The sequence below is a fragment of the Misgurnus anguillicaudatus genome, chromosome 1 (genome assembly GCF_027580225.2).
Source record: "Misgurnus anguillicaudatus chromosome 1, ASM2758022v2, whole genome shotgun sequence".
Taxonomy (NCBI): domain Eukaryota; kingdom Metazoa; phylum Chordata; class Actinopteri; order Cypriniformes; family Cobitidae; genus Misgurnus; species Misgurnus anguillicaudatus.
The window spans coordinates 25,676,993-25,699,832 of NC_073337.2; the positions used below are offsets into that span (position 1 = coordinate 25,676,993).

The 22,840-nt window shown below is 37.1% G+C and overlaps 2 protein-coding genes across 2 annotated transcripts; one reads left to right on the plus strand and one right to left on the minus strand.

Annotated features, from left to right (window-relative positions):
- Positions 1-1,339: 1,339 nt before the first annotated feature.
- On the minus strand, positions 1,340-19,549 carry pnpla8 (patatin-like phospholipase domain containing 8). Its single transcript, XM_055190584.2, has 9 exons — positions 18,513-19,549; positions 16,142-16,291; positions 15,893-16,044; positions 13,934-14,028; positions 13,681-13,852; positions 13,526-13,583; positions 13,247-13,441; positions 3,201-3,399; positions 1,340-3,082 (listed from the first exon to the last, which is right to left on the minus strand). The coding sequence occupies exons 1-9, from the start codon at positions 19,356-19,358 to the stop codon at positions 2,808-2,810; spliced, it is 2,142 nt and encodes a 713-aa protein (XP_055046559.2). The 5' UTR covers positions 19,359-19,549; the 3' UTR covers positions 1,340-2,807.
- Positions 19,550-21,737: 2,188 nt separating this feature from the next.
- Positions 21,738-22,190, plus strand: akap14 (A-kinase anchoring protein 14). Its single transcript, XM_055190600.2, has one exon. The coding sequence runs from the start codon at positions 21,738-21,740 to the stop codon at positions 22,188-22,190; it is 453 nt and encodes a 150-aa protein (XP_055046575.1).
- The last annotated feature ends 650 nt before the right edge of the window (positions 22,191-22,840 follow it).

Consider the following 22,840-nt stretch of genomic DNA (forward strand, 5'->3'; position numbering starts at 1 on the left):
GACTGTCCAAACCTGATCGGAAGAACGTCGGAGACACCCCGATCGCGAATCGGAAATATTAAACATGTTTAATATTTACGAACAGAAATCCTGATGTGTGGGGGAACCCCGAGGACAAACGCGTGCACGCTCTTGAGATAATCACATGAAACCAAACAATATCCAATCAGAAAACGAGATGATGGAAGATTGAAGCAGTCATGGCGCAGTACAATGTGAAGTTGATGCAAAGTGAACTTGTACAGACCAAGTTCCTGCTGTCTCGAACCCTTTTCTTTTATCCCTTGAATTTGCTGTGAAAATAATTCCAAACACTACCATTAAAATTTCTTCCTGCATATCGTCCGCCATGCTTATTCTGAAGTCTCGCAAGCTTTTGCGAGATTTCCTGTGTTCACAGTCGAAATCTGTTCTTATGTAGTCTGCTGTCTTTGACACATCATGGCAAACCACACACTATAGGAGCAAAATGATTAAATTTAGGATTTCTCATCCTAATGTTTGTGGTCTATCACATTTTGAAAATCTTATAAGATGTAAAAAAAAAACTTTTGGTGTGTACCAGGCATAAGAGAAACCAACAAATATTTTTTCCAAAGTTGACTAAAATAACCATGTTTGCAACCTATTGTATCTAAGTATTGCTCCTAAAATGTTATACAGTAAACCACTTTGTCATGTAATGGTGTCAAACTTTGTAGTTTGGCTTGCCTGAGGGAAGTCTGAGAAGTAAATGAGGCAAGGATTGAGTCAGAGACCATCTAAGAAGGTATAAGCTCCTCGATTGATGGCAAATAACAAGCTGAGCATGTACAAGCAGATTTACTATGTCCGTCTGTTTATGGATGATTGCCAAACGGTTTGATACGATCCGAATTAGACTGGACAGGGGTGAAATGAAGAAAATCAAGAGGTCAGTTTCACAAGAGAAACAGCTTTAGTCTGGTTTGAGAAACAGACGTATGCCTTGCATGAGGGCATTTTTCTATTAAATCTCAACTTCTTTCGCACTCACCTGTGGGATTTGACATATCATTGAACATTTTCACGGATAATACACATTCCTCACCTCAGGTTAGGCGACTACTTGTACTGTCTGTAACGAAAGTTTGACTAAGAAAAAACCAACATCATTCGAATTTCCTATAAAAGTATGTATTATAAAAAAGATTGATTACACATAGCAAACAATGCCAACAGGATAACCTCAAATTTGGATGTATTAATATTATAAGGAATAAAAAAGAATTTTAGCATGCAGAAATTATTAAATACCAATCCTATTTAAGATCTTCTTTGAAAAAACCTTTTTAATAAACTACAAAATGACACACAAACAGATGTTTTAAAATCTTTTATTTTTCTTGGAGAATTTGCCTTGTTTAAAGGAAATCTTTAAAGAGCACCTATGGGCTGATTCACGATTTCACATTTCCTTTGGTGTGTAAGTGTGTATTACATGTTAACGATATGCAAAAGGTACAAACCCCAAAGTAAACAACGTAAGTTATCGTCTCCAACGTAAATCTCTTTTCTTGGACTACAACAAACACACGGATTGTAGGCAACGGTTTACTTCCTGGGATTGGTGATGTAGTAAAGACCGACATTATCATAATTCCTCCCGCTTCGGACTCACAGCCTGTAAGTTAACTCCTGTTAGCATTGCATTTTGAGCGAATCTTTCAAACATGGAAGGGAGCATCACATTTCTGGCTGACGTCAGAGATATTCAGGCCAATCACAAAGTACAGATTAGCTGGCCAATCAGGGACACAGAACTTTTCAAATCGATGAGTTTTGTACAAAATCAGTGCGTTTGATGACGGCAGGGAATCGTTTTTGAACAATTAACCACGCAAACACATTGTATTATACCAAATAACGTTGTTTTTAGCAATGAAATAGGTGCGCTTTAAAGACTCTTTGACATTTTCGATAAAATTTCATCTACAACACTGATATAATTAACGCATTCAAGGATTAATGCTATTTTACAATACTATACACTTTAATTGAACGGAAACAATAAATTATGTATTGAATATTTTTTCCCAAGTGCACACAGAAATTAATACGTACAAGCAACTAAAGCATTCAAACATAAAAAGCTATTGCATGATTATAACCTCAATATTATTTTCCCAATCGATGCACTAATCAATGCAGGCATAACAGGTTTCGACACGAGCAATAATACGATTTTTGTGCAAGTCTTTAAAACATTTTAGTGCTCTCTTTGCGGTATGACACAAAACTAAAGGGTTTGTAATTACGAACGTCCCACTTAGGATAAAAAATGTAAAGTTACGTTGAAAGGTTTTAACTGTATACGAGCGATAATTTGCACACGTAACAGCTCTGCATGCTGTGCAGAAATAAGTGGCAGGTTTGTAAAGAAGAGACGTTTTACAACCACAACAAGTGCACTATTCCAGATTAATGCTAGTTTGTCACAATAACAATACAAGTGGTTGCTGTCACTATTCCCAAAGGTATTTTCATGCCTATGTGAGACAGATATACAACGACTATTCAACTGCCCTCATGGACGGAGTTGTGAAGAGCTACTGTATGACAAAGTAAACAATCACTGTTTTAAGATTAGTAAAATAATACCTGATGATGCTTTTCCATCCTATCTGCTCTTCCATACGAGGCTTGATTCACTAGACATTATGGTACCATTATACTAAATCCACAGTAGTTTCCTCCATCCTCCTTGCTAAGGATTAGACAGAACAAGGAAAAAGGTTCTTGGTGCTAGTGTGGTTAAGACTGTGAGTTTGATCAGATTAAGATGTGTATTAGAGTTTGGAGCGAAAGGGAAGGCCGTCGTACAAGTCGGCTTTAAGTTGTGCCCATTCGGCCAGTTTCTGTACGACACCTTTTTCTTGAGCGAGCACGCTGGCCGCTTTCTTCAACTTGTTCTCGTTGCGCTCCAGGTAGCGACGGCTCTCAGCCTGCAGGAAGTCCAGCCTCTCTTGTTTGTTCTCGTCTAGTGGGACGTCTTCGCTCATGTAGGGGTTGAAGCGAAAGTAGGTGTTAGGGGGGAGAAGGGCATCCAACATTGTGTGGACCTCTGAAGGCGAAGGAGAGAGAAGATTATGCAATAGAGGTAATAATAGAGCGTGAAGACCATCTGTGTAGCTCTTGGTGTGATCTATTACGTGTACTATTTAATTTGACTCCACTCTCACCTTCGGTGTCTGTAGCGCTGCTGATGACGTTAGTAAGTTTGGTTTTCAGACTGGTGTAAGTGCTGGAGCTGGGCTTGCCGACTGACTCGTATCGACCTGTGCCCAAAGACACCACACACTGCACCGGCGTGTTGGGCCACAAACACTTGCTCTCATGGATGGCCAGAGCCGTGGGGTTGTTGATCAGGAGCCCACCGTCCTGGAAAAAAACACAAAGGCACCAAACGTTAACAATGTGACAACGGTTTAACTTCTCAAACAATTAATATAGACTAGTTATGGTGCGATAGATGTCTTTATGGAAGTTAAGCCACTAGCCAGCCATGTTTGCAATGCCTCTCAGTTATTTCAGTCAGACAAGACCTAAGTCCGATCTACTTGAATGGGGAAAGACAAAATCGCATGCTAAAATCGCAATTAAACCACATATTCCTGACCAACAATTTAACCCCGACATTAATTGTACCATATCTTTAGTTTCTTTAGCTTGGAGCATAGTTTGTTTTTTATGTGTACACGAACGTATGCGCACGGACGAACGCACAGTCTTGCAAAGTATAGTTTGTTTCACTTGTACATGTACACAGACATTCGAAGCATTCGCATTGCGACAAAATACAATGCATTTCCTGGGTTACATACTACATTCTCTTGTATGCGCATGCATATGGTGCGGGCGAGTAAAATACGCACGCAGTCTTTTGATCACAAAAATTGTGTCAGGCGTAGTGTACACAGCCACTACACTTGCAAAAATGGATCATACTTCGGCCGTTAAAGGGACACAAGGCAGCATTTTTATGTTAATAAATCATCTTTGTAAGTCGGTATATGGTTAAATGACTCATTACATGACGAATGAAGACTCTCTCGCCCGCCCCTACCGTCTGTAGGAAGAATACCCCACTTGCAAGTTCGCTGTATCCGACCCGGTGTCCTTCAGTCTCGTAAAGTCTCAGATATAGAAAGCATTTACTCCCAGACACTAGGGGGAGCTAGTAGAGAAATAATACTCAGACTTGCCTTGTGTGCCCTTTAAGCTTAAATTGCACTTAAAAACAACCTTTTTGAGATTGCTTTAGTTAATGAACAAGTGTACAAAGCCCCGCCCCCAGAGATTAGTCAGTCTTTATCGATTGACGATTGGTTCTTTTAACTGGAAGACAGGACTTCCGTCACCAAAGTGGCCACATTGAGCGTTGCATTCATAAACATAATATACATAGATGTCTCATGACATGTTGGAGCGTAATCCAGCCGCCATATTGGTTGGGTCTCCTTACTCCACGCTAGCACCAGAGTCAGAAACTATGCCTGTATTTTGTGCAGTTTACGGTTGCAATAACCAGGGGAGTGTTGATACCAGAACGCATGGCATTACCTTTCACAAGTAAGATTAAACTTTTTATTTATTTATTTATTTATTTATTTATTAATTTAGCTGACGCTTTTATCCAAAGCGACTTACAATTGCTATATATGTCAGAAGTTGGCCGCCTTTGGAGGGGTTATGTGTCTTGCTCAGGGACACAATGGTGTGTCACAATGGATTCGAACCCGGGTCTCTCACACCAAAGGCGTGTCTTATCCACTGCGCCATTGTTACAAAAAACCTGGTAACAATTTGGGAAGTTATGATAATTGAAGTTGGGGATACACCTGTAAAAATACATGCAGTGGGGGCACATTGGGGACCCATCCAAGATGGCGGACGCACTGATACTTCAGCTCCAATAGGCAGCGTCAGTCTATGAGGCGACTACGTATATAATGTCTATAGTTGCATTGCGCCCTATTCATAGTAATAGGAGTGCTCAATGTTATTATAACCACTATCTTTGGCATCTATTGAGAACTGTAGGATTTTCTCCCAATAGGCTGTCATTCATAGATTTAAAATCAAATGCATTTCTCGGTAAAGGGGCAGATTGATGGCAGGCATCTTGTTAAAAAAAATAAAGACCTTAATATAACATACATAACTTAATCTTAAATTAACAGGATTTTATTTATAATTTGGCATCCAAAAATACATTTCTGTAAGAGGGTATTAAAAATGTTTTAAGTGTGCTGTGAGTAATAAAAAATGCTACCATATTTTGGGGGTCTCTGCCGATATAATGGCATATATTTGTGTCCCAAATCAAAGCATCTTTGTGGAAATCTGGGTTACAGAAAGTGCAGAAATAAAAGAGGTACATTTGCATTTCCAATTGACATGATTAAGGGAATCATCAATTTACATTATAATGGAGACAGGATATCTCATCTATAGGAGACGTGGGTAGATGTGTTCATTTCACCCGGGGCACTTAAAATTCATTTACTCGGCATCATCTTTTTCTGTCCCGTTTCCTTGCTTCCAGTAAAAAGCACATCAGAGAAAGACACACATCGTCAAGTGTCCTACATTTCAGTGACATGGATACTGAGACATGCATCACTGCTCTGAGCGTTGCATTTTGGCTTGGAACAAAGCTTATGTGCCGCCAACTTAAATCAGAAGATAACCGATCAAACAAATCAGTTGATAACCGAAACAATTACAGTAAAACAAATTCAGTCAAAAGACACTCTGACATCATTTATTCAACGTCTTTTAAAACCTTGCATGATTTTGATCCTCCACAGAACACATGAGGAATTTATAGCAGAATATCCAAGCTTATTTGCATACGATCAAATTAAACATTGACCTCAGATTTAAAGTAGAGATGCACCGATCTAAAATTGTTCAATCAATACCGATAGCCGATTATTTAGACTAATACCTGCTGATACCGATAGTTTGCATTAACTTAATTCTAAAGATTACACTTTTTGAATGTTACTCATTCATAATGACCATTAATATTGATTACTAGTGATGTTTCTTTACATTTTAAATACACTGAGCTCAAATTCATTGCATTTTTAATTAATTGACAGGATATATCGGTCATGACTATCGGCTGTTATTTAACTAATCAGCCGATAGCCGTTAGTGTGAACAATTGGTTTTATTGGCCGATACAGATTATTGGCAGATATATCAGTGCTTCTCTACTTTGAAGCAGATATTAAAGGAATAATGACACGATTTCATAGACAAGTCTTATCGTCGACAGATTTTGAACAATCAACCAATGTCTAATACTAAAATGCTTCTATCTGCTGATACCGATTATAGGCCGATATATCGGTGCATCCATAGTAAATGATGACAAAAATTGTGGGAGCCGATTGGTGTAGTGGACAGTGCTTTGACAAATGGTGCAGACGCACTTCCGGCAACCCGAGTTTGAATCCCGGCTCGAGGTCCTTTGCCAATCCCATACCCCTCTCTCTACTTTGTACTTTCCTGTCATCTCTTAATTACCGGCAAAATGGCCCCCAAAAAAGACTTTAAATGACAAAAATAAAATTTTCTGTCAAACTGTCCCTTTAATAAACTAAAGATTTAATTGCATTTACAATTCATTGACAGGATATATCGGCTATGACTATCAGCTGTTTTTAAACTATTGGCCGATAGCCGTTGCTTTTTAAAAAATTGCTTTTATCGACCGATACAGATTATTGACCAATATATCGGTGCATCTCTACTATAAAGCGAGATTTTAAAGAAATAATGACCTGGTTTCATATCATCGGCTTATCATCAACTGTTTTTAAACAATCAACCGATCTTCGATACTAAAAATGCTTCTATCTATAGATAGTGATTATAGGCCGATATATTGACACACTTGTAGTAAATGATGACAAAAATGTCGGAGCCGATTGGTGTAGTGGACAGTGCTTCGACATATGGTGTAGACACACTTCCTGCAACCCGAGTTCGAATCCAGGCTCAAGGTCCTTTGCCGATCCCATACCCCACCTGTCATCTCTTAATGTATCATCAATCAAATTAAGGAAAAATGGCACTGACTTAAAAAAAATGACTTTAAATGATGACAAAAATGGCATTTTCTGGCAAACTGACCCTTTAAATTAACTAAAGATTTCATTGCATTTTCAATTCATTGACAGGATATATCGGCTATGACTTTAATGTCTTTAATGTGAAAAATTGCTTTTATTGACCGATACAGATTATTGGCCAATTTATCAGTGCATCTCTACTATAAAGCAAGATTTTAAAGGAATAATGACACGGTTTCATAGACAAGGCTTGTAATCTGTTGTTTTTAAACAATCAACCAATGTCCGATGCTAAAATGCTTCTGTCTATCGTTACCGATTATAGGCCGATATGTTGATGCATCCATAGTAAATGATGACAAAAATTGTGGGAGCCTATTGGTGTAGTGGACAGTGCTTTGACAAATGGTGCAGATTAGGGATGGGCACGGATATTCGAATATTCGATCTGCAATAGTAATTCCAATTTAAAAAATGCTATTCGAATGTTTGTTTGTTTTTAATGTGCCACCAAGGGTTACGGCTTATTTAATGCTTTTTCACTTCATCTATACTGTCTTTTACAGACTTAAATGTAAAATATACATGAACATTAATTTGTATGTATTTCTGATTGTTTGGCAATGCAGATTGCAGACGAATTTAAGTTTTTCCTTTATCTCCGGGTTTGTCCGCGGCGCGCCGTGTTTGGCCACTGGCTCAGTGAGGGCTCACGTGTTATTAATCGTGCTTCTGTGACGCCCGCGTCAACACATCATGAGAGATTTGTAAGCTTTCTGTTATAAAGTCTACTTTATTTTGTTAATAACGAGACAGACACGGAGAACAAAATGAAACGGAGAACATTTATTATATGCGGTGCTCTTTCGAAAATGAACCGGATAACTGCACATGGCAGTTTAAAAGCAAAGCTCGGTCTTTGTGAAATGTTGTTAAATTAAGCTAACGTTAGCAACTTTGCACAGTCAACAATAAGGTATCGAGCCGCTTACGTTATTTGTAAAATAATATTAAATACAGATATTCAATCTTGTTCATCCATCTGTTGTTTTTATCGGATAACCATCATCACGAGGAAGAGTTTTCTCCGCAGCACCGGCATTATTGTATCTAGTCAGAAAAACGGGCTTTCACCGAAGCAGGTAGGATAAATATGGTTTTCTTTATTCACAAATACATATCAAACTAAACTGAGAAGATATTTATATGGCGACTGAGCAGTCGGTTATGTAGATGTGTTTTTTTTTCGTTTGCTCCGGGCTCTTGGTGTTTTGAGTATGTTTAAATGATGATAGCCTACTTTGTCAAGTCCTCAAACTTTAAACTTTGCAAGTCCTCAAACTTCGCTTAGATTTGGGGTTAGTATATAATATTTGGTATAATATAATGTATTTAAGATCAAACAGTAATTAATTAATACTGACCGACTTGAAACTAAGGATTTGACTCAGACTTCGCTCCGCGTGGAGTTTTAACGTCTTTTTTTCTGTAGGATATTTTTTAAGAAGAATTTAAGAAAATATATATTTTTTTACATTGTTTTCAACTTAAAAATACATACATATATATACATATAAGTTTAGCTTGTTGTGGATATTTCCTAATTATAAGCCTTCTGTTTAATTATAACAAAATGAAAAATATAAAACACACATGTCTTAATTAACATAATTTAAATAAACGAAGATTCTAATATTCGTTCTTTATGAGCTTAAATATTTGAATGGTAAATTACTGAAAAATGCCCATCCCTAGTGCAGATGCACTTTCGGTGACCAGAGTTCGAATCCAAGCTCAAGGTCCTTTGCCAATCTCCGCCCCCTTTCTCCACTCTGTACTTTCCTGCCATCTCTTAATTACTTTCTATCAAATAAAGGCAAAATGGCAAAAAAAATACTTTAAATTATGACAAAATTAAATTTTCTGGCAAACTGTCCCTTTAATGAACTAAAGATTTCATTGCATTTTTAATTCATTGACAGGATATATCGGCTATGACTATCACGATAGCCGTTAGTGTAAAAAAATGCTTTTAGCGACCGATATAGATTATTGTCCGATATATCAGTGCATCTCTACTATAAAGCAAGATTTTAAAGGAATAATGACCCGGTTTCATAGACAAGGCTTATCATCGGCTGTCTTTAAACAATCAACCGATCTCTGATATGAAAATGCTTTGATCTATTGATACCGATTATATGCCAATATATCGGTGCATCCATAGTAAATGATGACAAAAATTGTTTGACAAATGGTGCAGACGCACTTCCGGCGACCCGAGATCGAATCCCGTCTCGAGGTCCTTTGCCAATCCCATACCCCTTTCTCCACACTCTGTACTTTCCTGTCATCTCTTAATTACTGTCTATCAAATAAAGGCAAAATATCCCCCCCAAAAAAACACTTTAAATGATGACAAAAATGTAATTTTCTTTCAAATTGTCCCTTTAATGAACCAAAGATTTGATCAAATGCAGTAGAAAAACAAATAAACAAACAAACGTTAAAGAGCAGACTTCTTGTGTAGCACTTGAGGGTCGTACGTATAACAGATTACAGGCTTGGCATGTGAAGAAGGAACTGAAGTGCCATTCAGAGCGAGAAGAGAGTTTAAGTAAAAAACACAGAAGAGCCTCTGCCACTGGCAGCATTTGGAGATTGGGCACCGAGTGCACTGTTGGCAAAAGGTTTCGGAGCCAAGTGGTTCTACCGCATTTGCATTTTAATGAAGAGCATTCATCCCACACCGCATAAACACATATCAAACCATAGAAAAGCTTTTAAAAAGGCATCATGGGAAGATTAGCCAATTGAATGTGTATTAAGCGGGTGTAGATGGCCCTTAGGCCAAAATATTAAATCAGAAGATTATAGTAGCAGCGATCTAAAAATAGCTAACACACATCTTATTCTCCCAAAAATTTGGGCCAACTTCACCCTTGATTCCTCATCCACTGATTTGATTTGAACTCCAAAGCGATGATCATTACTAATGGTCGCATGACCATCTCTTTAATCATTTCCTATGGGCGCAGATTTTCGGCTCATCAAACGCTAACTCAAAATCTTGCTTCTACATTTGGGTTCAAACCAACATTTCTAAATTACAACCAGTTTCCAGATCTCATCGGACTCAGACTTCCAATGAATCCAGGCATTCATTCGTCTCGCTAGCCGATGGCTTTGAACGACCTTTTAGAACAGCGGAGACATTGTGGAAAGCTTGATGCGAACCCAGCGGGTGTCTATAGGCAGACGGACAGAATGACGCCTCCCCGATGGTTCGTCATACACTGCTGAGGGCTACGATTCAACATCAGTGTCTGCCGTCCTGCCCGGGAGACTTCAGGCGGATGAAATCTCATGCTGTGAGGGTGCGTTGAGCGTGGCAGTGTTGGGATTGTGCCAGGATGAGCAGGCTGAAGATGGGCAGAGAGACCTTACAGCTACGCCGGTGCAGTGCAGCTATATTATGACTATGAACCAGTCAAAATAATAATACTACAAGCAACACTATTACTATTGTTTACTATTATTACTACACTATTACTATTGTATACCAGGGGTCGCCAACCTTTTTGTGAACAAGGGCTACCACAATAGATAAGGGCTACTTTTTTATATAGTCTACTCAACTTTTTTGGTTTACTTGTTGATTTTATGTACTTGTTCATATGTTTTATCATTGTATAAAATAAATATAAAATAAATAAATAAATATTAAAATTGAGGCTATTAGTATAATTTGCTTTGGCGGGAAACTCACAGACTGTGCCCGCGGGCACCATGTTGGAGACCACTGGTTTATACAGTACCTTACTGTAATTGAATCATTGTTTGTTAAGAAGAGGTTTGCTACTTATTTTCTTAGAAACTGAATTTATTATTTTCTCCTCCATCTGAAAGCAGGTGATGGTGATTTTACTACTAATACACTATGCCTTACATAATCTAATCTAAAGCAGCCATGCCAGCCTGAGTGACGGCACTCAAAAACAACAGTAATGAGTTTGTACTCGCAGCCCTGATGGGACAAGACGGGAAGTAGTTTGAGTGCATGCATGTGCAGAATTTGCTTTTCCTTCATCTCCTAAGAGATCCTGAAAGGTTTTGTAATGATTTTCAATACCTTAAGATTTCTGCCTCAGCGCTTTAGAAGTCTAAATATGATGCGTCTTTTAAAGGCGGAGTCCATGATGTTTGAAAGCCAATGTTGATATTTGAAATCACCTAAACAAACACGCCCCTACCCCAATAGAATCTGGACCTTCTGTTGATAGACCCGCCCCACACATACGCAACCCGGCATTTGATTTGATTTGATTGGCTATAAGTGTGTTTTGGTAGTCGGCCCGTCTCCTTTTCCAACGCGTTTTTCAAACATCGTGGACTCCGCCTTTAAAGAGAGCTTGAAAAGAAATAACAAAATGATATATTAGTAGCAAATGTGAGTGTAAGATTTGAGTTTAAAGCGATTTTTGTAGTGTAGGGGTGCGCGGTGCAAAACTAACGCGGGGTTAGTTGTAACACGGACTGTTTACATTATTGCACAAGGTTGAGCGTTTTGTATTTACGGTATTTTTTCACGCTGCCAAAAGACGATCTCCCGCAAATTATTGGAAATGTATAATGTTTTATTAATGAACGAGTGTTTTGGTGGCATGTAAGTAATTTTTTTCATCATGCTTTTTTTTCGGTTTCTAAGTTGGGTGTGTAAGATACCAAATCCAATGCTATGTTATCTTAATCAGTGTCTTGTTGACTAAAACATAGCATCGTTTTGATATGTCTGCAGCTCTTAGCAACTTTTTTGGTGGGCTTGAAATTATTTTGACCCAGCGGGGTTAATTGTAACGCTGTGTTACAACTATCCCCTCAGCACTTACGATATGAAAACCGCTAACGTTAGCGTAATTCTTGCCATTGTTTTAAATAAACTACACACGAATATTTTCTGGCTGCCAACAAAATAAATGTGCCTGTCTTCGTGTGTCAAATTTATTTTTGTTCACATCTTAACTCATTCACCGCCATTGACGAGTTATCTCGTCATTTATGAGTTCATATTTAACTAATAAAAATGCCTTTCTGGACGAATTTCAAAGTGAAAGTGTAATACCGCTTTTATCCACCAGCCAAAACGAATTTATCAAAAACGGATGTTAAAAAGATTTTAAGATTTATTTTAAATGCCTTTATGTTTGATAGTCATTCTGAGTCTGATCTCTAACATAAATTCCTTTAAAAAAACGAAATTTTTTAAGCTTTTTGCTCAAAATGTTGTATTTTTGAAGAGAAATATCCATATTTCAGTGGTTAAATTAAGTGGAAAAACGTGAAACGATTAAGTGAAACGTTTTTTCCCCATTTTGTTTGTTTGTTTATTGTTTGTTTGAAAGCAGAGGGTGTGTTCTTTAATTTGATATAATTTGTATGTTTATATATTTATAGAAAATAATTTTTCCTGCAAGGAATTTTGTGAAAATTTTGTTAAAATCACAAAAATGCAGGTGGGCAACTTTTCTCAAAAAGGCTGGCGGTGAATGAGTTAAATATTGATTGAATAAGGTCACGTCAAAGATTGAAATCATAATGAAATTAATGGCTAAAATCATTGATGCTCATTATCTCAGAATTGATTTTGAAACTGTAGTATGATTATTACAGATAAAAAATGTTTTGTCATAATTGTGCTGCTTTTTCTCACATATTTAGACATTTGTGGCCATTTATAATTGAACTATTGTTAAAAGGGCTGGATGAATAAATACAGTGTGGATACCTGTCTATTATAGACAGATAACAATATCCACTTCAAGTATATAGACAAAATAGTATTGAAATATTTGCCTGCAAACTTAATTTTTAGCAAGTGTTACAACTAACCTCCTGCCTGTTACAATGAACCCCAACTATGGGGTAAGTTGTAATGTTTGCACTTCTGTCACATTTGGTGTAATTGTCCAAGAATGGTAAGTACTAGAAACAAACTTCAAATGTTCATTTGTAGCAGAGATGTGTGTAAAAATATAATTAATCAAACTCAAATATTTTTTAAACGATTGAGCCAAAACCAAAAATCGTTCGGTTGTGCCCCGCTCTCCCCTACTGTTACTTTAAAATGCAGACTGGTTTACCTGATGGAGGTCGTTTCCTAGAACAAATTCCTGGAAGTAGCCCGGAGCAGCGGATGATGCCCGAATGGCCTGCCACATCTTGTGCTGGCAGCCGCCCAGGTAGTGCGAGCGAACCCCGGGCGAGAAGTTATAATTCCTGAAGACATACGCCTTCAGTGGCAGGCCTTTGTTTACTACGGTGCTCACTGCTGACACCTAGAAAAACAGCAGAGAATTGAATGACTATACAAGTCCCGGTCAAAACAAAAAAATTATATACCGATATACGTTGAAACGCACCTTGGGACATTTAGGATTTTTGGCAGTCTCAATCATTAAACCATGCCCCATTCTTTCTCTGTTGAGGATACACAAAAGACAATGTTTGTTATAAACACAGCTTTGCATGAAACCGTAATTTAACAGATCTATTTTGGGTCAAGTATATGCTATACTTAAGGATCTCCTCCCAGATCTGGCTGTCGTAATACGCGTGACTCCAGCCCATCTTCACTGTGCCCAGAATCAAATTCTGTTTAAAAACATCCGATCCCAACTTCCGATACAGTTCCTCACATTCATCCAGAGGGATCTGGAATACACCCAGCATAAAGGCCAGGATGGCTCCTGAAAACAAAAACAGTTATGTTTAATGTAGGAAAAATTCACATTTGTAGCTTCTAGAGATGCGCGTCTGGTTAAGTATACCTGTACTAACTCCACATATGTAGTCAAACAGTTGGTAGATAGGTTTCCCAGTCAAATTTTCCAATCTGTGCAAAGCCTGTAATGCAACCACTCCTCTACAAAAAAACAACAACAGTATAGTTCATACATATATAGATTTATTTTAGATATATACACCATTACAATAAATACAAAAAAATTGCTGCCACAATTATAAGAAAAACTTTTTAAAGGGGTCATGAACTGGCTTATTTTCAGTCACACACTTTTCAAAACAATTCATATTCTGACCTTGGTTTAAACGATTACGGTAGTCCATTTTCTTAAAAAAAATCCAGATTATTTACTCACCACCATGTCATCCAAAATGTTGATGTCTTTCTTTGTTCAGTCCAGAAGAAATTATGTTTTTTGAGGAAAACATTCCAGGATTTTTCTCATTTTAATGGACCTCAACACGCAACAGTTTTAATGCAGTTTAAAATTGCAGTTTCAAAGGACTCTAAAAGATCCCAAATGAGGCATAAGTGTCTTATCTAGCGAAACGATTGTCATTTTTGACAAGAAAAATATTCACTTTTAAACCACAACTTCTCGTCTATCTCTGGTCCTGTGACGCGCCAGCGTGACCTCACGTAATCGCGTAATGACGTCAAAAGGTCACGTGTTACATATGTGAAAAGCACAGTTGAGGACCATTTTAAACAATAAACTGACACAAAGACATTAATTAGTATCATACGACATACAACAACGTCAGAACATTCCTCTTTCTCCACACTTGTAAACACTGGGGCGTAGTTTCGCATACGTCTTCCGTGACCTCTTGACGTGATGACGTATTGCGTGAGGTCGCACTGCCGCGCCACAGGACCAGAAACAGACGAGAAGTCGGTTCAAAAGTGCATATTTTTTATTAAAATGACAATCGTTTCGCTGGATAGGACCCTTATGCCTCATTTGGGATCGTTTAGAGTCCTTTGAAACTGCAATCTTAAACTGCATTAAAACTGCTACGTGTTGGGGTCCATTAAAATGAGAAAAATCCTAAAATGTTTTCCGCAAAAAACATAACCTCTTCTCTACCGAACAAAGAAAGACACCAACACCCTGTATGACATGGAGGTGAGTATATTATCTGGATTTTTAAGAAAATGGACTAATCCTTTAAAGGTGCATTGTGTAACTTTAAAAAAGGACTCTTGACAGAAATGCAATATAATATACATAACTATACTATGAGTGGTGTATAAAAACCTTTAAAAATGAACTGCATTGTTTTTATTACCTTAGAATGAGCCGTTTTTATCTACATACGCTGCGGGTCCCCTTACATGGAAGTCGCAATTTCGCTCCGCCGTGTAGCCCTAAACAGACAAACTGCTATATATAGAGCGCGTTTCTCAGATGACGTTATGTTTGTCCTGTGGCAGCTACCGTAGTTTCTCTATGCGTTTCGGAAGGGAGGGGTGAGCTAATTGAGCCGCTGGTTGCAATTCACAATCTCACCTCTAGATGCCACTAAGAATCTACACACTGCACCTTTAAATAAAAGCTGTTTTTGAAATAACAAGAAAGTGTTGAGTTTTGAAACGTACAGGATATTTTTATAGTGCAACAACCTCTTAACTGTGAAAAGATCAAGGAAAATTTTAATTTTCTCAGTTCATGACCCCTTTAAAATTATTTCACATTTAAACTGCTTTAGTTTAAGTGTTATATATTTAATATTTAGCATGTCACACTGCTGTTTTTTCTGAATAAGTTGTAAAATAAACATACTGATATGGGTTACAGTCCTAAAACTGCGACCGTGCACAACAATTCTCAAAAGTACATCTTGGATGATGGGCAAGTATAAATTTGTGTCAGTCCTATTTCTGCCTGACCTACATTTTAGGTAATTTTGGGCTGACCTACTTTTAACTTCGAACTTTCATAATTTGTTAACTTTAAATGAATATTTTTTTTCAAAAGTACCTGGTTCCTCCTCCATCAATAGAAAGGACACGTATCCCCCTGCCTTTGACCGGGTCATTGTAGCCCACCAGAGCCAGAGCCTGTCTGACTGCAGCCTGCAGACTGAAGTCTCGACCCTGCCTCAATCGCAGAAGACAAGGGATGACCTTCTCCTAAAGACAGCAAGAAGAAAGAGTCCACTTTTACAAAACTAAGGCCGTCATTGGTGCAGAAAAATGTCAAGTTGGTATCTCAGAGTCAGACGCTTACAGTGACCGCCACTCCTCTGGTTTCAGGAAACTCCAGCAGGTGAAAGCTCAGTTCCTCCACCCTGCTGATGGTGATCTTTACGTCAGTGACTCTTTGAAGACTCTTGACCAACGCCCTGGTTCTGTTATCCACACTCACACGTGCTATAATCTACATAGGAAATAAACAAACTCTAGATCTCTTGAAGTGCCCCGGTCATGTTTTATAAGATGAAGACATATGTTGCATAAGGATAGTTGGGCCTCATTAAAGAGATGGTTCACCCAAAATTTATAATTATGTCATCAGTTACTCAACCTCAAGTTGTTAAAAACCTATATAGATTTCATCGTTATGATAAACACAAAAGATGACAGTTTGAGCAATGTTACGAACTAAAAAAAAAATGAGCACCAGTAGCTGTGTTTTTATTAAAGATTTGCACAAAACCTTAACTTTATTTTAAAAATGTCGGGAAAAAAGTTTTTATTGCGAAATAACAGCGTTTCCGTTAACCGATATTGAGTGACTAAAACATAATTTTGTTGTTTCGTGATAACGTAGAATTAAAAAAAAAGATGGACGACGTGACGCGGCTTCCTTCCATTGTAATGAACTGAACGTAAAATATGCGACAATGGGCGCTGACATGTTACGCAAAAACGTCAGTTTGGAGCCAGGGCATGCGCAGAAGGAATCGTCTGTGGAACCCAGCGGTGGAGACGTGGTATCAAACTTCCGCCCAAATGCTCAAAATCGCGCCAAATTTAACCACGCCTCTTAAACGTATTATTTGACTGACATGCTAAAATAAGGTACCTTAAATACAACTCATTTTGTCGTTATGCAATAACACAGAAAATTAATAGTTATATCTTCAATCTTGCCTTGAAGCTCCGAGAGTCCACTCAGAAAAGCTGTCAATTAGTGATGCACCGATGTATCAGCCGCCGATATTTATCGGCCGATTTTTGATGAATTTGAAACCATCTGCATATCGGCAATAACACGAGAAATGCCGATACCGATTGTTTATTAATTAACTGCATAAAGAAATCCATTATATGTAAAAAATGAGTTAATGTTGTTAATAAAATAAATGCTGAATAGCAAAAACCACCTTTAAAGGTTGTCATGCTGTCTTATTATATTTGTTTTAGCTTAATTTGTGCCTCTCTTATTATGTTAGTCAGTTGAATGTTAATTAGATCCAATCCATGTTCAGTAAAAATAATTTGATGCAGAAATAAACTAGCTAATAGGCCAACTGTATAGTATTGTATACAAGTGTTTTAATATCGGTATCGGCCAGAAGTAGTCTGTTTAAAATCGGTATCGGTCCAAAAAATCCTATCGGCGCATCCCTACTGTCAATCACAAATGTCAATCATAATGCCACGCCCATTTGAAAACTTATCACAAAAATGAACGATTTAACATATATCAGCGTGATAACAACTACCTTAAAGGACCAAAACCATATTTTGGAAAATTTAATTGGAAGTGTAATTTTTTTTTGACTCGAGTCCCTTTCGTTTGCATGGAGAGGGCGGGATTTATGACTTGTACTGCAGCCAGCCACCAGGGGGCGATCAAAGAGTCAGCAGCTTCACTTTTCAAGATATATGAGGCACACCCTCATACTGCGCTATGTGGATGACATCAAAAAAATACAGTGAGAGCGAATCGAAAGCATACAGAGAAGTTGACTCCCGAATTGCTTTCACAGTATTTTGATGTCTTGCACTTCTGTGACACCACATCAAGTCGAACACAACTCCTCTGTCTTGTTCTTCTTTCAAACATACTGCGTCATATTTAAAGAATGATCATGTAACTTTAGTTTTATGCACGTCAGGTGACCTATAAATGCAAAAAATGTTTTCATTGCAGTTTTGTGATATATTTCTTAGTTGAATTACCTTAAAAATCACCTCACCCGAGCGTAAAAAAACTTTTGCGCGATATATAGGAGTTTATGCGAAATTGCCATGCTTCCATTGGCCGCATTTTCAGTTTGCGCAATAAGAAGGGTAATGGAAATGCAGCTATTGAGTTCCATAGTATTTTTGTTTCCTACTATGGAAGTCATAAGTGAACCAGCTTCTTGACTGATGATAGCAAATATCTTACTTTGTGTTCAGCAAAACAAAACAAAATTATAAAACAAAATAAAAATTTGAGGATGAGTAACTAATGACAGAATTTTCATTTTGGGGTGAATCCCTTTAATAAAACATAACTTGAACATAAAATTTAATTTGTGTGTTTTGAAATGTATTTTTATGTAATCTCGCATATTAAATGTGACAATTGTGTAAAATCAATGATTTATACATAAATTTGCTCTGTTTTGAACACATTTGGGTCTGTTGTAAGATTTGGATTTTACCTTCTCTCTTTGAGACAGTAGCTTTTTAGCTTTCTCCTCAGTCTCTTTCTGCTCCTTGGTTTCTGCACTCTTTGCCTCCTGAGATGCTGTTGTTTCTGATCCAGATGCTTTGTCCTTCTCCACTGTGCCACCACCCTTTGAATCTGCTTTAAACTTTGGCACCAGGGGAGTAATGTAGTTACCTACAAAAGCCTGGACGCTCGGCCTGGGATATGACAAGTAATGACTGATGCTTTTTCTTGGAGATATGGGGATGGTTGAAACCCCCTCCTCTTTAGACGGTGCTTGTGAACTCGGGACAGAACCACACTTATCGTTGGCAGGTGGAAGAGGGGGCGTTTCTGGTGTAGATTTATGGGATACCGGTGCTGCCATGAGGACGTGGTCCCGACCACCACTGGAGTGAGAACCAGGTTGAATTTGAGTTGAGTAGAGGGTCGTATCTCCTCTACCCTGCTGCGATTTCTTGACGTCTTCGCTACCAAAGTAAGCATTGACGTGTTCGGCCAGGTGACTGTATGTTTCGTCCATGTTTGTGGTAAAAGCAGCAGGCTGGAAACGTTGCAACGTCTGCTTGGCCACAACGGTAGATGCGTTCCCCACGTTGCTAGGTTTTGGAGCTTCTTTATGCCGCTCCACAATGTCTTTCTCCATCTCTTTCATTTTTGGTGGATCAGATGCTGCCACTGTCATGACAGCCCCGGCTTCCTTCTCAGGACATTCGACTTGGACCTCTAGAGTTTTGGCACCGGGCTTGAAGCACATGATCTTGGAGAAGATCTCGCTGTTCACCGATCCGCTCACAGCCTTGGTGACTGTGTCCAGTGTGCTCCTGATACGCGACATGCGGTGAGGATCGTAGAGGGAATTCTGGGATGTTTCGAGGAAACGCACTTGCGTGAACTTGACATCAGAGCTGCTAAGCCCAGCAGAGCTGAATGACAATATGTTTTGAGAAACATTTAGCCATTTTGCATCTGTTAAGTAGTGGCTCTGTTATAGATGTTATGATGTGGGAGGTTTTTTTCATCTTACAGGAGACAGATGTTATTTGGTATTACTTACTTAATAACAAATTATATTTCTAGCTCAAGTTAAACAAAGCAAAGGTATCGCTATTGCTTTATTCATGGAATTGCAAGCACCAATTACAATTTCGACAAAAATTGTAACAATTAGAGATGAACCGATATTACATTTTCGACCGATTCGATTATTTAGACTGATGACGGTCGATACCGATAGTTTGGTGGTTAATGTTATTTTATAATATATAAATGAAATGTTCTGATTGTTACACCATTAACTCTTTCCCCGCCATTGACGAGCTATCTCGTCAATTAAGAGAAAACATTTCCCTGCCAATGCGCTTTCCTGACGACGTTTTAAGGTAATCTGTAATTCCGCTATTTTCCAAATTACCCAGTTTATTAAAAGAAACTAAAGCAAAAACGAATTTAATTAATTTTAAACTCAGTGTATGTTTTAATAATCGTTTTCAATCTGATCTCTAATAAAATTCCGGTAACACTTTATTTTACGGTGTCTTTGTTACACATGATACATGTAATTATTATTGTAATAACAGATAATTATGCATAATTACATGCAACTAACCCTAAACCAAACCCTAATCCTAACCCAACCCTATAGTAAGTACATGTTGTTAATGATTATTACTTAGTACTTAAATGTATAATTACACTGTAACAGTGATACCGTAAAATAAAGTGTGACCAAAATTCCTTTACAAAAATGCACTTCTTTCAGTTTTTGCTCCAAATTTGGTCTTTTTTAAGAAACCCATATTTAAGAGGTTATAAAAAGTGAACAAATAAAGATAGGATGAAACTTTTTTCACGTTTTGTTTGTTTGCTTGTTTGAAAGCGGAGGGTCTGTTCTTTCATTTGATAAGAATGTTTAAAAAATTTTTGTGTGCGCATTTATGAGGATAACGATTAATCGCAACTAATCGTTTGCAGAATAAAAGTTTTGTTTACATCATATATGTGTGTGTACTGTGTATAAAAATTATGTATATATAAATACACACACACATGCATGTATATATTTAAGAAATATTTGTATATATATTTTTATTATTGCTGGGCAAAGATTAATCGCGATTAATCGCATACAAAATAAAAGTGATTTTTTGCATAATATATGTGTGTGTTGTGTAATTATTATGTATATTTAACCACACACACACATATTCATTTTAGATTTTTTTATTTATATATCAATTTTTGATTTATATATAATAAAGAATATATAAAATATAAATAAATATATATACACACGTAAATGTTTCTTAAATACATACATAATTGTGTGTATTTATATATACATAATAATTACACACAGCACAGTGTCATAATATGCCAAAAAATCTCTTTTATTTTGTATGTGATTAATCGCGATTAATCTTTGCCCAGCACAATTTTTTTTTACTAATTATATGTATATATAATTTATATTATATATAAATACTTAAAATACAAATATATTTTTTCTTTAAATTATACATGTATGTGTGTGTATTTAAATTATTATACTCAATACACACACATATACGATGTAAACAAAAACCTTTATTCTGTGAACAATTAATTGCGATTAATTGTTATGCAGCCCTATTATGGATGTAACATTTCTGAAAGCCGCAATTACTGAATTATAGAAAATACATTTCTAAAAATGTTTGAAATTGGTATTTAAGCCACCAAATATTGACATCTAAGATATCAGTATGGTAAAAACTTTTAAAGGTAAGGTTGACATTTGCATGGAATTGCTCAGTAACCACAAAATTAAATATTATCTAACTGTAGTAACTACAGTTTCCATATTACTATTGTAATACTATTGTATTACTATTGTTATATTGTTATATTAAAAACGATTATCAATCTGCAAGAAAATAAGTTCACATACTATAACAACCATGATTTTTTTAAAAGAAATAATATGCACATTTAGCCCAGAAACATTGAATACACAAGAACAAAACAGGATTTACATAGGGAAATGCCAAAACTCCTTCTAACAATCACATTTTGTAAACATCAAAATAGAAATGTAAAAGTAAGTCAACAGGAAGTACAGAACACCCGAAACTCTGACCCTGTCAGTCAGTAAGTCAGTCATCACCATAGAAACCAACGTCAACAAACCTGACTAACGTTACTAGAAACTACTAGACTGCATCCCTGAATAAACGACATGGAGGCTGAACGCCCAGAAAGCGCAAATATCTCGGAGTGTGATGATGACGAAATCAAAAACATCGACTGGATTTCATGCAAAGATTTTACAATCGAGGCGGGAGAGCAACAGATCAGACAGTACATTAATCTGTGGGAGATCAAGCATCCCGGCTGGCTCTACAGCATTCAGTTTCTCCATGAGCAAGAGCTGGAGTTTAAAAGGCAGTACCAGTACCGGGTCAAATGGAGCATCCCGACCCAAACCGCCCCGATCCCTAGAGCCACAGCCAGCGTTTATTTCATCATAGAAATCTCTCGAATCAAACCAGACACGCTGCCTGTGGACGTGCACTTTCTCATTGAATCAAACCGGTCCAAACACATTCCCGGCCGAACGAGTTTCAGGGAAAAGTGGCTGATGGATGTACTGGAGAGCAAGGCTTTACTTATGGACACTATTGACTTTTAAAACTGTAACTTATCTATGCTCTGTAACGGTAATGCCATATATATATACAATAAAATGTGCCATTAATATCGCGCCATAATGACAGTTCGGTTATCGACATTCAATCATATTGAATCATATCACTTAACCATATTTATCTCTAAATGATTACACTCATAATATATTGTGTTATATCCGTGTAAGATGCTGCTGATTGGACCGTCGATGTTGTTGTTTTTAGCCGTCAAAGACTGCACAGAATAAATAACTCTGCTTATTTGGTCTGGATATTGACACTTTAAACATAAATATACAATGACATACCCGGTTATTATTTATTTGCTGTCATTTCGTTGAGTTGACAAGAGACAAATACAAGTATCCCAAATGGAAACTGATAGGAAACGTTTAGAAACACAAGATATGACGTCATCATCAAACAGCCAATAAGTGCGACGCTGTTCTCTTTTTCTCTTTCCCTGATAGAAGCCACACGGGGAAAGCGTACTGCTAAATAACGGTTTGTGCTGGCAAAAATAAAAAATAAAATAAAATAAAAAATATACAAATAAAAAATAGATATAAAATAAAATAAAAAATATTTAAAAATAAAATGAAATATAAATATAAAATATAAAAATGAAAGATAAAAAATATATATAAAAATAAAT

Coding starts and splice junctions, on each gene's coding strand:
- pnpla8 (XM_055190584.2), bottom strand. CDS start 19,358: ATGTCGCGTATCAGGAGCACACTGGACACAGTCACCAAGGCTGTGAGC. Junction 13,442..13,525: donor AAAATCCTAAATGTCCCAAG/GTGCGTTTCAAC, acceptor CTGTTTTTCTAG/GTGTCAGCAGTGAGCACCGT. Junction 3,083..3,200: donor CAGCGCTACAGACACCGAAG/GTGAGAGTGGAG, acceptor CTTCGCCTTCAG/AGGTCCACACAATGTTGGAT.
- akap14 (XM_055190600.2), top strand. CDS start 21,738: ATGGAGGCTGAACGCCCAGAAAGCGCAAATATCTCGGAGTGTGATGAT.